Below are 18,864 nucleotides of genomic sequence, written 5' to 3' on the forward strand. Positions count from 1 at the left end.
CTGTTAGCCGGCTCTATATAAGAAACGCAGGCGCCGTTCCTGCCAGTGCTTAGATGACGCTAGCGGCGCGATGTAGTGTTATTTAAAAGTCGTGCGGTGGCTTCTGAGCAGCTGGCTGTTAGCTGGCTCTATGTAAGAAATCCAGGCACTAGATCCACTTTAAATTTTCGAAGAATATTTTCAAATATATGTACATATGATATAAATGCAAAAAAAAATCGATTTTTTGAAATACCCAAAAGTGCTACCCGAGATTCGTGTTAAGGGTTATACAACTTTCTCAAGGTCCAAGTGACAATTGTAACCGAAACTATTTTATTATGTATGATTCTTCATCTATTTATTTGTAAAGGTCTTCTATAGTTTTCGAGATAATTCCTTCAACGTATATTGGGGTTTCGATAGCCGTGACTTGCTGGACACTAAATGAAATCTTGCTAAAATATATCGATAATAGTATTTATATTGATCGATTTTACATTATTCTTAGATTGATGGCAGCTCTATAGAAAAGTGCATCAGCTGTTTGTCTTAAATAAAATGCAATTAGTATAAAATATTGTGCTGAGAAAACTTTTATTATCCGTGCATTTTTCCGATAAAAAACTTAAAATGTCGTCTTTTGATGAAGATGATAGCTGGATGAATTATAAACCGAGTGCCAAGTTTCTCCCAATAGTAGAGGGAAAAACGGCAGACTGTCCTGCAGCCGGTGAGACAGACTTTGATAAACTGGAGACGCCCATATTTAGTAAAAGACAAATTACATTGCGTATACCAACCACCTATAAAGGAAATCTTATGCACGTGAACGTAAACAAGAATTGGTTAGTTTGTGTGCTGGACACACCGCAAACAATATTGCTGCGTTTTTTTCTACCCCGAGCGTTACCTCCAGGAGGTTTGTAAAAGTATGTTTAATATTGTACCGGATAATAAAATGTTTTTGCCTTTAGAAATACCTTTGGAAAAATACCTGGCAGGCTATGCAATTTCAAAAGTGTTTCTTGATTATACTGGACACCACACACTTATACCGATTGTGCCGCAAACTCCCGGGCTATCTGCTGATTTTCTTTACATACATGGAAATGGTCCAAAAGTGCGACGCGTAGAAAAATTTAAAGACCACGAAATTACAGCTGTTGCCTTCAATCGATATATGGGTACAGAATCGTCCACTGGACCAATACTGCTGGGTACAAGTCGTGGTTTGATTTTTGAAACAGAACTTGTACAAGATGGTTTTTCGCCTTTACAGCGAAAACAGGTATAAATTATACTATGGTAATAATTAATAATTATTTTGGTAATGTGATTGCAGGTTTATGATTTGGGTTTGGGGCGAACAAAGTATCCTATAAATGGGTTGGAATTATTACGCCTACCCAATACAAATAAATATATGGTTATTGCTACAACACCAGATTGTATATACACATTCCAAGAAAGTTTGAAGCCAGATGATAGATCTTTACAGTTCATTTTCGCCAACTATGTAAATGGACAGCAGGTGCATGGAGCTGAAATGATTGAAACAGAATTGAATTATTCAGCGCTGCAACTTTATGGCGAACCAAATGAAAAGCTACCCAAACAGTGGGCATGGTTGTGTGGTAGTGGTATCAGATTTGGAGAGGTAAGCTCTGAAGTACTTCGATTTATGGAATTTCTCCCAAAATTCTTGTTTAACATTAATTTTTGCATTCACAATTATATTTACGTTTTATTAAGATTTCTACCGAGGAACGCTCTACTAATGTTTTACTTGGTGACAGCTTAATCAATTTGGACTACAAGCAATATAAGCACCTTTCCTACGAAGAACGTCGTCAAAATGCGCCACGAACACTTGCTTTAACCGAATATCACGCACTTTTACTTTATTCCGATCATATTACAGGCATTTGTCTGCTAAATGAAAAAATAGTATATGAAGAGTATTTCCATGAGCAAGTTGGTAAACTATTGAATATTTTGCGCGATCCATTCACCGGCACTATTTACGTTTACACGGATAAAATGTTCTTCAGCTACAAGATCACCGATGAACAACGTGATATATGGCGTATATATTTGGAGAAAGGGCAATATGATTTGGCGGAAATTTACGCTGCAGAGCAGCCGGAGCACTTGGACATTGTGCTCATTAAAAAAGCAGATGCCGCATTTGAAAAAGGCGATTATACGCTAGCAGCCGATTTCTATGCAGAAACGTCTAAGCCCTTCGAGGAGATTAGTTTAAAATTTATGGAACTGGACACAAAAAAGCCAATAATACGCTATGCTAAAAAACGGTTAGCCATGTTGGAAAATGACCCAACTAAAATAATGGTGCTCGTCATATGGCTAGTTGATCTTTACTTAACTCAAATCAATTATCCACGTCGCAGTGCGCAAGAGCGCGCCGAATGGCAGAGCGAATTCGATGAGTTCATGCAAGGTGCACGTGTGGCCGACTGTGCCCGCCAAAACAAAGAGCCCATATGCAATCTGTTAAAAGAGCATGCAGATTCGCATAATATCGCACAATTTGCGATATCCATTGGCGATTATGAGGAGGTAATTGAACAACAAATTGGTAGCAAGAAATTCAAAGAGGCTCTTCGTACACTCACGCAACAAGATAATCTCGAACTGTACTATAAATATTGTCCTATACTTATGGATTACTTGCCACATGAAACTATCGATACGTTAATGTCGCAAGGACGGAAATTCGACATAAAAGAGCTTATACCCACCTTAGTGCTGCAAGAGAGCGATAAACATATAGAAGAGATTATTAGGTATTTAGAGTTTGCAATTTATAATTTAGGTGAAACAAATCAAGCAGTTCATAATTACATAATACATTTGTATGCCAAATACAAGCCGACTAAGGTAATCAAATATCTTGAGAATGAAGGGCAGGATTTGAGTTTGATACATTACGAAATAAATTATGCGATGATACAGTGTAAACTATTCAAAGCGAATGTTGCATCAGTTTACCTAATGTGCTTAAGTAAAATGTGGGCGGCGGCAGTGGATTTGGCCCTGGAATTCGATTTGAAACTGGCAAAGGAAACGGCGTCGAAGCCAGCAAAAGAGGAAGAACGCGAAAGAATGTGGCTGGCCATTGGTAAGAAAAGCTTATGAAATTCAATTAATCATTGAAATGATCAAAAACCTTTCGTGCCCATTACAGCGCGACATGAAATACAAGGTACGAATGATGTTAAAAAAGCGCTTGACCTTCTGAAGGAATGTGATTTGCTACGCATAGAGGATTTACTACCATTTTTTTCTGATTTCGAAAAAATTGACGATTTCAAAGAACCCATATGTGCGGCATTAAAAGTATGTATACATTTAATATTACTATTTTATAGAAAAATTATATATGACGCTTTCTTATGTACTTTCCCCCCAGGATTACAATCTCAAAATTCTTGAACTGAAACACGAAATGGATGAGTGTGATAAACAAGCGGAGCGTGTCATCAAAGATTTACAGAGTGTGCGTGAACGAAGTATTCGTATAAACGCGCAAGAAAATTGCAATCTCTGTGATTCCTTTCTAATGGTGAAGCCATTTATCGTTTTTATCTGTGGACACAAATTCCACAGTGACTGCTTAGAAAAAAAAATTCTACCAACACTAAGCAGCGATCAAAGTCGTCGATTGAGAACCATCAAACAACAACTCGACGCGTTGGTTACACAGAGTTTCGTTATGGATATCTCCGAGGAGATGCTCCTTCAACGCGCTGAATTAAAAACTGAAATTGAGGAGATTGTTGCTGGTGATTGTTATTTTTGTGGGGTAATGATTGACATGATCGATCAGCCCTTCGTCAACGACTGGGATCAGGTTAATGTTGACTGGGAATAAACGGTAACTATGCAGCAAATCCACAGAGATATGTATTATTTGTACTAGTTATAAGCTCATGTGTGAGTAGGTTTAAGCTTGCAATAAACGTAGCCATCATTATTTTTACACTTAAATATGATTTATTAAAGAAATGGTAAATAATGATTATTGAAAAGTATTTATATCGTAAATATAGTAAAATTGCAAATTAATAAATTATATTATTGTTTTTAAAGTTTGAGGGCATGTAATAGCGGCGTTCTGATCATACGATTCTCTCGTTACAAAATTGATGATTCGTGGCAGAATTTTCGCGTGAAAATTGGTAGCTCACTAACAACACCAACAAAATTTCCAAATCAGAGATATGTATGTATGTAGCTACCGTGTTACATACATAGTATGTACATATATATCGCACCAATCTGTTTTGATCGTTGCTCCTTTGGCAAAACATCGAGATCTATCCAAAGAACTTTAACAAAAATGTTTGATTAAAGTACACATACATATGTATGTATGAACAACTACACACATGGTCAAAATAATTGATATGTTAAACGCCCGTTGCCATTCTTACTACAAAGAGGGGATTCCCCATTATCTTTTCACTGTAAAAGGTATTATCATACCGAATTTAAATAAGCTAACCCAGAGTTGCATTCGTGTACTTCAACAAACATTCAAAAATTAAATATGACCTAGCATTATATTTCTATTAAGTAAAACAAAATATTAGTAAAAAGTAGTTTAATTTTCAACTTATCTTTAGTATAAATTTCAATAATGGCTGCTAATTGCTAATTGGACATTCACTGTCAGTTACGATAATAATAAACATATACCACAAATTACTTATGTATGTATAATTGACATGTTCCAGCTTCATATATACATATTTATTATCACTAATGGCCGTAGTTTTGCAGCTTTCTTTATACCAAATATATGTTGATATAAAGAAGGATTATAAATAGTATACAGCAGCAAAACGCAAGCAATACTAAATACAAAGTACTTTTAAGAAATATTGTGCTTAATAATGTAACATGATCTCTGGCCACCCATAAAATACCCACAGGTCATTCCCTGACAACCTGACACTTCAACTCATTCGTTACGAAACTGATGACTGTGTTTAAAACTGCCTGCTGAATACCTGCATTGTTCATTAACAAAGGCAGCAGCATTGCCAAATCTGAGATTGCGAACTGTGCCACAGCATTATTGACATGTCGCACTAATCTCTCCTGTTGAGCGTTATTTAAATCGTTTAGCAACACATCAGCCAAGGGTCGGAACGTGCCTACAGAACAATAAAAAAGTAGGATTAAAGATCACATACTTATATGTATCTACAACTAAACGTAATTGTGTTTATAATATAAGCTTATCGCTACCTAGTCATCAGTTTTAAACACCTTATCAGCTCAGAAAAATAGTATATCTATTGGTTTGTCTTATATCACAATACTTACCGCTAGTCATTTTATAAGCCATCAATCCGCCCGCTGTGCTACCAGCAGCCAGTCCTACGGGTCCAAGCAGAATTCCACCTATAAAAGCAGTTGCTGCACAAACTGAAAAAATAATAAAATGTAGAGTTTAAATAACTTAATTTTTTATTTCATCTGCGTTTTCCAAATACCCATTGCTCCTTTGGCTGATTGTTTCATTGTCACTTGCACATTACGTTCATTTGCAATAATGGCAATTGCCTCCATCAATTCTCTTGTATCAACGGGCATTTTTATAAATAAAAACTTTTAGTTTATAGATGAATTTTTAAGGACTAGGCGTATTTAAATAAAAACCAATTTCCAGTTGAATCACAAGAAACCGTATGATTTAAGTTCTATAAAAATAATTCCGAATGCCACAAAATTAAAGAAGTGATGCCATACTGCAAGTAAAGTTGTACTTAATTATCTTAAGTTAAGTACACTCAACTAAAAACTTTATTTTAATATAGTGTGTTTAAGTTTAAAATATTTTAAAAATTTGCAAATAATAATAAAAGTATATTTGCTTTTTAAAACAAAAGAAGTGTAATTAAAATCTGCAGCATTCGTCTTTATTAAACCTAAGTTTGATGTTTAAAAGGTGGTTGGCAACTCTAATTCTTATTATTTCACTGCTTTTTTTTGTTATTTTTTTATTACATGTCAACTTCGCCCCAATCTCTCTTTGGTTCAGCGCCAATTTCTCACAATCCATTGTGTTTGGGGCTGTTTATCGCCTTAGCTCCTCCACAGTTGATCAACGGAAACAGTAGTGAATAGCAAAACAAAATGAAAGTGTAAAATGTGAAGCAACTGGTTGCGGTGAACTAACTTGCTTGTATGCTAAATAATTGAAATAATTGAAAATCAACGATATAGCATTCAAGAAAAGCAGTCCATAATACAAAACTAGTACACTGTACTATTCCAAAAAGTGAAAAAAATTTGATGTGTTAAATATACATATTGACTATTTTTATAATGCATATTTTCTACAGTTTTAATTGTAGATGAAAGATAATTTTGTCGAATCATTTACATTATTGTTTCATTGTGTATTTTGGGAGAAACAAATAATATAGTAAAGACGTACAAGGTGTACACAAGCGGAAAAGTGTAAAATATTTGCTTATTAAATTGCACATAAATTATTATAATGATAGTATTTGTTGCCATCGGCATTTAGAGTGAATGTGGTCAATAGACAAGTTGTTTATAAATTTATATAAAATGCCAATATTCTGCAATCAATTTGATAAATATGTAAGTACCAACATGTCTAAATAATTATTGCTAATATGAATGTATGGCACATTACATACTTATTATCAGGATGACAAAATATAAAGTCAAGTGCTTTTAAAGTTGGACTTGGGATGCAATAGCATTCAGTTGTATCATTCTTATACCTAAGTATATTGACAAATTTTGTAATTGTATGTCAGTAAGGTACTTTTACATTCAAAGTGCTGCTTCAATGTTTTTAATAAAATCTATTCATATCCCAAATAGTGCAAAAAAAACTTAAGATAATATTGTCGAGCTTTATTAATGTACATTTTTTTTATATACGAAGTTTTACGCACGTATGGGTGTGTATATATGTACATATGTATGTATTGTTTACAATTGCGGTGTTAAATAAATATAATTTTTTGTAAAGAAAATAACTGCTTCACAGTTACACGTTGCTAATTATTTAATAATCATCCATACACACCTACTTAAATTTTTACATTAACATTGCTGGACATGTGTCAACATATTTATACCCAGAAAAGGGTATATTTCGTTTGCCTCGTAGTTTATAACCCCCAGAAAGAAATGTCAGAAACCCTATAAAAATATACATATGTACATACATGAAATGATCGGCATGATGTGCTGAGTCTATTTAGCCTTGTGGTCCGTAGGTATATTAGCGAGCTAGTCTCTCATTTTTTGAGATATTGATCTAAAATTTTATAAACTTAATTTAAACTACAATAAGGAACGCTCTGGAAACAACCGATATCGAACCATTATAGGATGTAGCTGCCATACAAACTGGCAGCTCAAAACCTAGTTCTTATATTAAAGAATTTTTTTGTCATTGTCATTAATAAAACCCAGCTGATTCATGATGATGAAGTATTGATTCGACGGAAATAGTAGTAAAATATATGAGATCTAACTAAATCTAAACTGTATGCTAAGCCATAAAAAAAAATTCTAAGAATTTCTTGTACTAGAAATCAACAATTCAAATCATTCACAGTGACGAACGAATTCCTACAACAACCTTTTCTACGATACCGGAATTGACCCGAATTTTAATTGGCCAAAGGATTACCGTGGCAATCACGAAAGATGAAGCGAAAAGATATCTTACCCGACAGTTGCGAAATATGCCAAAAGACTGCACACCACCGGCGATTAGGTTCGGATTTCCATCAGATGAAGTAAATATGCTAAGTAAGTTTTCTCAACAAGGTCCTCAATTTGTCACTGACCACCCTTCATTTGTCTGATGTATGGAAAATTGGAAAGGTTGTCCCACTAGTGAAACATGGGAAGCCTGCTAACCCAGGGGAATCTTACCGCCTGCATTGAAAATACTTAAGGCCTTGCTATTCCCAACGTTCACTCACAAAAACGAATAATACAAGAGTACAAACCTGCAACAAGATAAATAAATAGTCGTATTTGGCAACATACAAAGCATTCGGTCGTCCGGTCATTAACTACGACGTCCCAATAACGTCACCTGAACTCAGCTGGATGTATATGGAGAAGATGCAGGCTGTCAAAACTCCGTTCTTCAGACTAAGCAAATGTGTCTGATGATGTCTCCCATCGAACATCTTCATATTGAGGCCCGCATGTTCCCTGAAAAGGAGCATAATATACTTCTCTCCAGCTACAAGTTCCAACTACAAATCGATGAACTTGAACAATTTGGACGCTACTAATTTCCAACAGGAACTGAACGCCATTCACAGTGGAGCTATTAAAGTCTTTATTGACTCCCTCACAGTGAATACCGTACTTGAAGTCCAAACTCCACCTATAGCAGAAAAAGAGCTCGAGTTGCCGCGTGAAACAAGAGTGACTTTAGCGTAACTTCGTGCTGAGTAATATAGCAGGCTAACTTCTACTTATCCAGAATAGGCCCTGGCATACAAAAACTATGTCGTGCCTGTAATGAATCCATTCATGATACTGAACCCCTCTTTATTTGTGCAGACGGGTCCGAACCCGTCGAGCAGCTTCTTTTCTGACCCTGCCGTTAATGACAGACACACTTATACTTTCCCCTCAAACAGTCAAATTACTATCCATTGCAGACGAAAAGCTACAGTTATATAAAATACAATACTTTCATCCCACAAAACAGTGTCAAAATAACAACATAAAAATGTCTTAATTTAAGAAAGAAGCCTTAAACTTTATTGCTTAGTAACGAAATAATCTTAATCATCACAAATACTAAAACTAAGGGACTTATTCGAGTATATACAAAAAGACGCACATTGCGCTGTGGATTTAGCTCGTTATGATAAAGTTAGGAATAATAAAATAATTTGTCAATTCATTAGGCATGGATATTGTTTTAGTAAAATTCCGAACCTAGTACGGAATAGTTGTATGCACTGTTTGTTGGTCCACAAATACGGCAACTCATTAAAGACTCTTGAGGAAAGTGTAGCGTGGAAAAGTTTAGTATTGGTAACCGATATTTTCCTAGGTAAGCATAAAGTACCAAATTATGAGGAAATTGTCCAAAATATTATGACAAACTACAAGATTCTAAAAACATGTATGTATGAATATCAAGTTATATTCGCAATCATTTGAATACATTTTGGGATAATTTCAATAATTGTGCGGAGAAACAGAGCGCGCTGTTCCACTAGGATCTAAAAATGATGGAACAAAGGTGTCAAGGTTGATTGGTTCGTTCCGTTACGGCAGATTACTGCTGATGCCTAAAGGTATTTTTAATCGGAAACTATAAAGAAAATATCCTTTATATATTTTTCTCTCTGTTAACTTCGATGCATCTTAATTTTTCAAATTAAACTTATATGTATGTCTATGAGAATAAAACCACTTTAGATCAGTCATATCAGTCGATGGATCGTGGCCCATGTTTTTCTACGGTCGATTGTAGATTTCAATTATAATGAAGTAGTTTGTATTTGTAGATTGCCGTAGAAAGTGAAAATAGTTTAATTATTGCTTTATGAATTAATAAAACCCAGCTACGTATTAGATTACCCAGATTTGCAAATTGTTGAAGTTAATATTTAGTTAACGAGAAATAATGAATCTCATTTATGCATATTAGTTCAAAACAAACAAAGGTGTAGAAGTTAATTATAGTAACTGTTAACCTAAACAACGTTTCCAAATAAAACTTGATAAACAACAGTTTTGTGATAAAACAGCTTGAAGTTACCACCTGTGCTCCTAGGCGTGAACAAATCTTCTTATACAAACCTAAATAAACTTTTATGTACATAAACATACATATGTACATATAATATACATGTGTAGTCAACATGTATTCGAAATTCCTTATCAAAAATTATACTTGTACAAAGTTGTGTATATTATGTGCAAATATGTATATGTACATAAGAGTGTGGCGTATAATAATATTAATATATTAAAGAGAGAAAGGTTGTTTGTTGATATGCTTACATGTATATTTCGAAGAATTAAACTTTTATTAAAATTTTTCGTTGAAAATTTATTATTATTGTATATAGATAATAAACTACCGTATGTTCTTGGAAATACGAAAAATTAGTCCTTCCATCTTATCGCAAATATTTAAAATACCGAATGAAATCTTATATTATTTTACCTAATGTTGTCAAAATTCTGTTGTAGTTGACAAATTCGCTAAAAAAGTTATTTGTTTTATTATAATTTGTATGCAGTTCTTCTTCTTCTTTATTGACGTATACGCCGTTTACGCGGTTATAACTGTGTCACAACAGCGCGCCAGTCGTTCTTTCTTTTCGCTGTTTGGCTGTTTGGAAATTCCAAGTGTAGCCGGGTCATTCTCCGGCTAGTCTTTCCAACGAAGTCTTCCTCTTTCGTCCATTCAGACAACTTGACCTAACCATCGTAGCCGCTGTCTTTTAATTCACTGAACTATGTCAATGTCGTCGTATATCTCGTACAGCTCATCGTTCCATCGAATGTGATATTCACCGTGGCCAACGCACAAAGGACTATAGTCTTTCGCAGGACCTTCTCTCGAAAACTCGTAAAAGCGACTCATCAGATATTGTCATCGTCCATGTCTCTGCACCATATTGCAGGACGGGGATGATGAGTGACTTGTAAAATTTAGTCTTTGTTCGTCGAGAGAGAACTTTACTTCTCAATTACCTACTAAGTCCGAGGGCTGATGTGGTTGTTGGTGTTAATACTCTTTCCAAGATAGACGAAAACGAAGTTATGACTGTCAAAAGTGACGTGAGAGGCAAATCGCAAGTGCAACGAATGTTTGTTTGACGACAGGAGGTATTTCGTATTGCCCTCATTCACCACCAGATCCATTTGCTTCGCTTCTTTGTCCAACCGGTAGAAAGCAAAACTAATGGTATGGCCCATTATGTACACTCCTGAAGAAGATTGTATCTTCTCTATTCGGCTCTGCATCTCGTAATATTTTCTCCAGCAATAGATTGAAGACGTCGCACGATAGGAATTCGACTTGCCTGAAACCTCGTTTGGTATTGAACGGCAGTTTCCAGTGCCGTATTAGTTTTGCGGGGATACCAAATGCAAACATTGCATCTGTTAAAAGTATCTTTAAAATCGACAAAGAGGTGTCGATCCCCTTTTCACGGGTCTTTTCCAAGATTTAACTCATGGCAAACAACTGGTCAGTTGTTGATTTTAATAAAGCCACACAGATAAGGTCCAATCAGTTTGTTAACAGTGGATTTTAATCTTTCATACAGTAAGGTCGATAGAACCTTGTATGCGATGTTGAGGTGGCTTCTCCTACGGTAGTTGCATTATGGGATTTCCTTTTTTGGATTAGGCAGAGCATAATTAAATTCCAATTGTCAGTCATGCTTTCGTTCGACCTTATCCTGATTCAAGAGCCATTTTATCCAGAAAAAACACCGGTGTGGTGTGTTGATGCCGGTGAAATCGTGCCCGTAAATGGCGACCGTTATCTCACCATGATGACAGACGATTTGGATTTATTGAGAGCGCACATCGATGAGCAGATAATTTCACGTTTTGGATTGGTCTATTGGCCACCAGGATCGGAGGATATCACACCATTCGACTTTTTCCTCTGTGAATATGTAAAGTAAAGTGGAGCAAAACATCACGCATGTCATTCGCCAGTTACCAGTCGAACGCTTGAACGAGTCATCGAAAATTGGATTCGGCGGATAAAAGTGCAGCGGCCAACATTTGGAAGATATAATGTTCAAAATATAAAAGCCAAAGTTCTTTCGAATGATAATAAACATGCCCCATTAAATTTGAAGTTTTTGTGTTCTCTCTTTAAAAAAGTAGGCAACCTCAAAATAAATTACTCTTTATAAAAAACAAAAATCCGCAAGCAATTAACAATCAAATAATTTGAGATTATTGAATTACAATGCTGTTATCAATGCATTTTCTTTTATTTGCTATTCTGATATCGCCATATCATATTGGCTGCTAATTAGCTGAAAGTGTGGAAGCAGAATACTTCCAGTTTTCGATCTATTTCCAAAGTGTAAAAATTTAATTATAACCTTTCCGCTTGACTACGTCAGAGAGCGGTTTGTTTAATTTTTAACAAGTGCCTATTAGGTATAGTGTAGCGTTACTAATTAAGTCAATTGTAGAAAAGACACAAATAAGGGCAGGTTGGACAAGTGGTACATTACACTCAAATCATACATATTCTGTACTCAGATATTTTTGTATAAAAAAACTGCTTCTATTCCATTTTTTATAAAAACATATTTCTCTAATTCAGTTTTTTTAAGTTATTTATGCAAAAAATGAATTTATTACACGACCACTTAATGTAAATCGTTCCTTTATTTATCCATTTTGCACGTCAATAAACACGAAATATGTTAAATAATTGTGTAAATTAGCAGTTGTCTGTGATTTATATAGTATGTGCCTTAAAGTGTGCACACCTCCGAAATTGTGCTAATAACTTCATGAATTATTCATAAATATGTACTAAAGAGCGCAGCAAACAAGCGATTAAAGATTTCACAAATAAGCTGGTTGGGGACCAATTGTGTGAAAATCAGTTAAATATACATAAGTATGTATAATATATATGTATGTCAATGTATAGTAATATTAAATACGTTACATTGTAAGCGATATATTAGCGTCGCGTGGGTTCAAGGCACATATTTTAATTCTAACTTAACACTAATCTAGGCATTAGTAGGACACATTGGCAAGTGTCACCCATCAATTAAAAGCATATCTTCTGCTGATAACTTGAATACAACACTGTATGTATGTTTATATCACCCTCGTGCGTCGATAAAGGATATTACCGCACCCAAAGCCTTTTGTAATTCCAACAATGTTAGCCCTCAATGGGTGCAGGACAATATGTCAATAAGTAGCAGCAATAAAGTCAATTACATTCCTACCCAATTTGCCTAACCCTATTTCTATGTAGCTTCTGCCGTTAACTGGTAAACCCACAACAGTTATGCTAATTGACGTACATATACTGTACAACCCATCACCCTTTACGTACACAAAAAGTTTAGCCAGCTGTTACTACAAAACAACCCAAACCAAGACAAAAACAAATATATTTGCACAGCGCTAATTGTCTCAGTAAAAGATTGGTCGCAACCGTCGACACAGCGAACTTTTACAACTTTAAAGGTATTCATGTAACGTTTTGGCTGGTTATGGGTACCACCGATTATTCGATATTCGTGCCAATTAGATGATCTCCTTAAAAAATATCTAGGAAGATCTCCTTAAATTTTTTTTTAATAAAACCTTCAACTTAAGGGGTTGTTATGCGTACTCGGTATTCAGAAAACCTGAAATGAGTTGAGCATCCCTTTATCCCAATTGTATATCTGACGACACACCTAGACGTTTAGGAGGCCCATTGTGAAACCATTAGGACTAAAATTCCCTCATTCTATTAAGTCCTCTCTGGACATACCCATGCTTCTAATGAAATTGACCTGTTTGCTCTCCTACTAGAGTTCTTATATCATTCCTTTTCAGTTTTTTTTAGTCTTCAAGTGCGACCCATGTTGAGCGAATTAGACATGTTTGTCGATTAAATATCTACAACCAGGCAGAGGGATATAAATTCCCTCCTTTCCAGAGTGTACTTGTAAAGTAGTGTCTTCTTCGGCTAGTTCATCCTTTATAGTTAACAGATAAGTTTATTGTAAAATAGGATATTATATCTGCCCAAAGGTCAAGAGATTATTTCGCTCCTCTTCGATGACGCTCTAAAAGACTTTAATGATTTCAAATTGGCCGTTTGGCTGGCTATCTATATATTTATATAAATATAGACCAGTTTTGGTCCTTAAAGATGCCAGATGGAGTACCGTTACGTAGTCCACAAGGTATAGTCATCCTTTGGGACACCAGCAGGAGAATTCATTTCGGATTTCAACACGTTTTGTAGCCTCGCTAACTATACTTCCTTCACTCTTTCATACATAGGTTGCAGTTTTGCACCCCGGTCATTGCGTTTTTACCTTCCTGCCAATGCTCGTCTCCTGATCGTCGTACATATAGACTATGCATAGGTGTCGGGTTTTCGGATGACAGGCAGGTCTACTCAACCGGAACGGACCAAGATTATTATCCGGCCAAGAACTATCAACTCGCCGAATTCTGCCGCTACAACAACTTATTCTAGAAATGAAGTTGTTTAGCAACACTCTCTGCTGCTGCCCTTCTTCCCGAAACATTTTTGCCATATTATATAACCTTGATTGCTGGTTAGCTGTTCACGTAGATATTAACTCTGGATTTGCCTGCGACTTTCCCAATAGTAAAAACTGCCTTATATGTAATATCAGACAGTATGTTTATCCCGCACGAACTCCATCTTTCATTTTCGTGCCATCCGTAAACTTGTAATGTTTTGCGCACCGTAACCATACCTTCACACCAACCATCTCTTTCTAAGTTCACTCTGAATCTAATTCCCCAATTATAAAGTGGGATCATGTAGTCAGTGCCTGCCAAACCGCCATTGCTCACCGAGCTAAGCTCGAAGGTTCTAAACATGAATTCTCCTGCATCCAGTAATTATTCCGACTTTTTTTCCCCCGCTGTTTTTAAAGAAGAGATCTAAAAGTTACAGGTTTAGTACTAGTTCAAGAGCTGCGGTTGTGGTGTGTCTTAGAATACCCGTTATACAGAGTGTTGCGAATCACTAAACCTTTTCCATTGGCTCCCGGTAGGTAAATTTCCACATATCTTATCACCAGCAGAATTGGTCTTCGAAGAGGGAGCAATCCCCCTGATTGCGGCAATCATACAAGACATTGACAGCCTTTTCGTACTATTTCATGCACATTATGGTTCCAAAGCAGTTTACTGTCCAAGACTACCCCAAGGTACTTGGTGGGTTCCTTGAGAGGGAGTTCTATCCGACTTATCAAAGGAAGACTATGGAGGGATTTTATATAAATTTAAACATATAAATTTTTTATTATATTATATTTGGATTATTTAAACACATATTAAACATCAACGGTGCCTCTTAATAGTATGTTATTTCTTTTAGACATGCCAAACACACATTATTTTCGTGATTATGTGTTTGCTCTGCTGGCCAGGGTCTTACGCATTACCACATGCTATTGAGGAACCAATGGCGTTGCCACAAGAGCCAATACCGAATGGACTGATAGATTTTCAGCCACCACCTCCACCAAACTTATTGCCGTTGCCAAAGATTGTGCCCACTACCAGCCTACCGCCAGCTGAACCAGAGATAACCGAATACCGCCCGCAGTGCTTCTATGCCGAGGAGGAATTATGTGACAAAACACTAGAGAATTGGAATCAACAAACTTACGATCAGCACACACACTTGGGCACCTGTCATTGTCGACCGTATACCAATATGCCCACGTCATGGTATTGCTGCAATGTAACACACATGTCGATGATCTCGTCCTGCAGTAACACAACCACCTGGACAAACTTACATATACGCAATGTCACACTGCATGAATTGGATTTGTCGAATTTCCTCTACCAGAAGCTGCAATCACTCGCCATCACCGACGGTAATATCACCAAATTGGTGGGCAGCTTTTCACGATTCTCTTCCATCAAGTGCCTGAATGTGTCCAATAATAATTTGTCGGAAATTACGCAACGTGGCTTAATACCGCCGACGTTGAAAGTGTTGGATATATCGAAAAATAATTTGACGAGCATACCGAACTTCAATCAAAATCAGAATATAACTGTAGATGTGAGGTGTGTATGATTATTTTTCATTTATTCTTCTAAACAAAAAAATAAGAATTTTTCACTTGCAGTGGCAACAACAATATGCTTTGTTATGACATATACAATTCCATCTTTCGCGATTCGCTGATGTTCGTCAATCAGCAAAACTCATACTGTTTGCATAACTCCACTTTTCGTTGGTTCAATTCAACCGACTTGATATCCATCAAGGAGCTAGTCAAATCGCGACCGTTGAACACCGATTGCCCCATCATACCTGGTTATGGCAATTGTACTTGCAAGAAGGAGCACATGGTGACCACTTTGTCGGTAAATGCTATGAAATTCATTCATCAATCTCGCTTTAAAACTCACCAATTGCAACACTTTGCCTTTACAGGGCGATGAATCGGAGGCGACAACCAAAATCATATCAGAAGTGGACTGCTCAAATCTTGGGCTTGTTGAGCTGCCGCCAAAGCTGCCAGAAAACACGTTCTCACTCAATGTTTCGAACAATAAGGTTGTTATTCAAATTGCACCATTACTATAATTTTTGCTGTTTTTTTTTATTATTTTTAATTCTTTTATTTACTATAGATTACAAGCATCGGAAAACATTTTCATACAAATCCGACCTATCGTAGCTTGATTTACCTAGTAGCGGACAACAATAATATTTCCAAAATATACGATTTTGAAGGAACCACCTTTATGGAGCACTTTCAAAGGCTTTACTTGCGCAACAATGCAATCAGCAGTGTAAGTTTCATAACAATATATTACAAGGTGCGCTAGATTCAAAAAGTCCTGTTTACTTTGGAAAGCACATTATATATCGTATATATCAGTTTTGGCATGATCAATAGATCCTATAAAGTTCATAGTATACAGTTGAACTTCCATAATTCAAAGTTCTCCATAACACGAACTCTTGAATTGGCAATAGAAGTCAAATTTCATAGAAATTTCCTTCCACATTGTCTGTCTGTCTAACTCGAAGGCTTTTGATTATGATGATTCGAGTTAGGGAAGTTCAACTGTATATATTTATGATAAGCGTGGCAAGCGGAGTCTATTTAAGGTTGAAAGATACCGGTTTTATATTTTGGAGACACTATTTTTGTCTCAAGAGCTGCTCATTTGTTGTTGTAACATAATCCATCGTTAGAATGTTAAGGATTAAATAAGTTGCCATCGAGGTCATCCAACAGTAGGCCCAGGAAAAGTCCTGTTTCGACGGGGTGGGACCATAGGAAGAGGGATGTCAGATTTATAGGGTTAGCAGGGCATGCAAAGAGGTGGTTTGTGTCATGCGGGGACTCCTTGCACACTGGACATATGTTTGTGTCCATTCGTTGAGAGGAGTCGGTGAAGGTGTTAATGGCTTGACTGTTAATGGCGGTCAGTGCATGTCTGACATTTTTTGCGTCCGAGGTCTGGTCGGCGTATTGTTTTATATCGTCGACATAGTTGAGGAAGGACCTCTTGATGCTCAGGGATGATTTCTGGGAAAGCACCCCAGCAGAAACTGCTTAGAGAGGAGTTCTGTACGTTTTTTAACTGGGAGCATACGGGCCTTACTGTGCAGGTGTTCAATGGGAAATATCAAGAGGCATCCTGTTATATTTCGGAGTGCAGAGAGGAAGTGAGAAACAAAGGATAGTCGTTAACGTATGAGCACATGCCTTCGATTCCAATGACTTATCTTAGGATAAAGGCCATACAAATTATCGATTAAAATGAAATACTTGTTTGGAAAACTTTTTTCATTTGACGAGATATCTAAACGAAATTTGGAATGGATTATATTTAAAGACATTGCTTCAATCTCCGAACATATTATTCATATCTAATTCAGTCGAGTCCAAGTATCCGTAACGGAGCCGGATTTTTCTCCGGCCATGGATTGTCTACGGCCACTATTTGGGAATGCTTTCTGGCGGTACAACAACGACAGCGAAGTTACAACCTCCGAATAATATCTTGAAAATTGGTGAGGGCTGTTGTCAAATACAGAGCCAAAATCTCAAAACATATTACTCAAGATCAAGATATTTTCATGATCTTTTATGCTATGAGAAATGTACCTATAGAATATTACTCTGTATGCTGTGTCGGTGCAGTTATAAATAGTTAACAAAATATTCATATATCTAGCATTGGGAGCTCCTTCCATCCATGATTTGGTTTTAAGAATGTGAGAAATCGGTGCGTATTTGCCCTCTTCTCTTCAGTCTTCCAAATGACTTTACAGAATTTATGTTCGCCAATTTATTGAAAATCGTAATAAAGTTTTACTCCTCCCTTCACTATTTCAGATTCCCGAATATTTTTTGAGCAACGTATTGGATAATCATGATGTTGGACGCATTATCTTTCTCGGCGGCAATGAGCTGAATTGTGACTGTAATTCAGCTAAAACATTGAAGGTACATAAATACTAAATTGAAGCTCAATAATTAATTATTAAAAACTATACGTGTCTTCTTTTCACAGTATTGGCTGCTGGAACACAATCGTGATATCCCTGACTATAATAGCATAAGATGTCGGAATTTACCACAAAATGTTATGGAATTGCGGGAAAAGAAACTGTGCCAATCGCCGCACGATTGGACCGATTATATTTATTATTTGATAGCCACCGAGGTGATTTTGCTAATTGCTTTAATCACAAAAGTGTCCTACGATTACTGGGTATTCAAAACCGCCGGTTACTTGCCATGGCCAGCTAGTAAAATGCCAAAATTACCATGTGATTGGCTATGTGAATCTTAGTATGCCCAATCCACTGCGAGAGGGGAGGCAGAAAGACAGAAGACTACTGAAATAACCATCGAAAATTTTTGAAAATATACATACATATTAAGTAAGGCTAGTTAGTTTTATATCAGCATATTAATATTTATTAAATGTGCCTTATTAGTACAGTAAGGGGGAGAAAGAAACACAATAAGTGCAATTTCCAAAAAGTGCCCATAAAAATTTTCTACAAAAACAAAAAATAAGAAATTATGCACAAAAAAAAACAATTACAGAGTAACATATTTACAAACGTTT

General features: G+C 36.2%; 3 protein-coding genes across 4 annotated transcripts; 2 read left to right on the forward strand and 1 right to left on the reverse strand.

The window, feature by feature from the left end:
• On the forward strand, nt 1-3,985 carry LOC108974946 (vacuolar protein sorting-associated protein 18 homolog; the record flags this gene model as incomplete). Its single annotated transcript, XM_018943079.1, is given in 6 exon segments — nt 1-901; nt 957-1,270; nt 1,325-1,639; nt 1,735-3,124; nt 3,191-3,342; nt 3,416-3,985. Coding segments are annotated over 6 exon segments (2,922 nt in total). The 3' UTR covers nt 3,878-3,985.
• Nucleotides 3,986-4,594: 609 nt separating this feature from the next.
• Nucleotides 4,595-5,736, reverse strand: LOC108974949 (protein C19orf12 homolog). Its single transcript, XM_018943084.1, has 3 exons — nt 5,508-5,736; nt 5,338-5,439; nt 4,595-5,165 (listed from the first exon to the last, which is right to left on the reverse strand). The coding sequence occupies exons 1-3, from the start codon at nt 5,605-5,607 to the stop codon at nt 4,942-4,944; spliced, it is 426 nt and encodes a 141-aa protein (XP_018798629.1). The 5' UTR covers nt 5,608-5,736; the 3' UTR covers nt 4,595-4,941.
• A 320-nt stretch (nt 5,737-6,056) lies between these two features.
• Nucleotides 6,057-18,657, forward strand: LOC108974967 (protein halfway). Of its 2 annotated transcripts, XM_018943111.1 has the most exons (7): nt 6,057-6,624; nt 15,125-15,828; nt 15,891-16,131; nt 16,202-16,324; nt 16,402-16,563; nt 18,123-18,233; nt 18,301-18,657. In XM_018943111.1, the coding sequence occupies exons 1-7, from the start codon at nt 6,553-6,555 to the stop codon at nt 18,580-18,582; spliced, it is 1,695 nt and encodes a 564-aa protein (XP_018798656.1). In that variant the 5' UTR covers nt 6,057-6,552; the 3' UTR covers nt 18,583-18,657. The 2 variants fall into 2 exon arrangements, with proteins under 2 accessions (XP_018798656.1, XP_018798657.1); XM_018943112.1 differs by lacking the exon at nt 6,057-6,624 and having other exon boundaries at nt 15,108-15,828.
• Nucleotides 18,658-18,864: the final 207 nt, after the last annotated feature.

The sequence above is a fragment of the Bactrocera latifrons genome, unplaced genomic scaffold, assembly GCF_001853355.1.
Source record: "Bactrocera latifrons isolate USDA-ARS-PBARC rearing strain unplaced genomic scaffold, ASM185335v1 scaffold_6, whole genome shotgun sequence".
Classification (NCBI taxonomy): Eukaryota; Metazoa; Arthropoda; class Insecta; order Diptera; family Tephritidae; genus Bactrocera; species Bactrocera latifrons.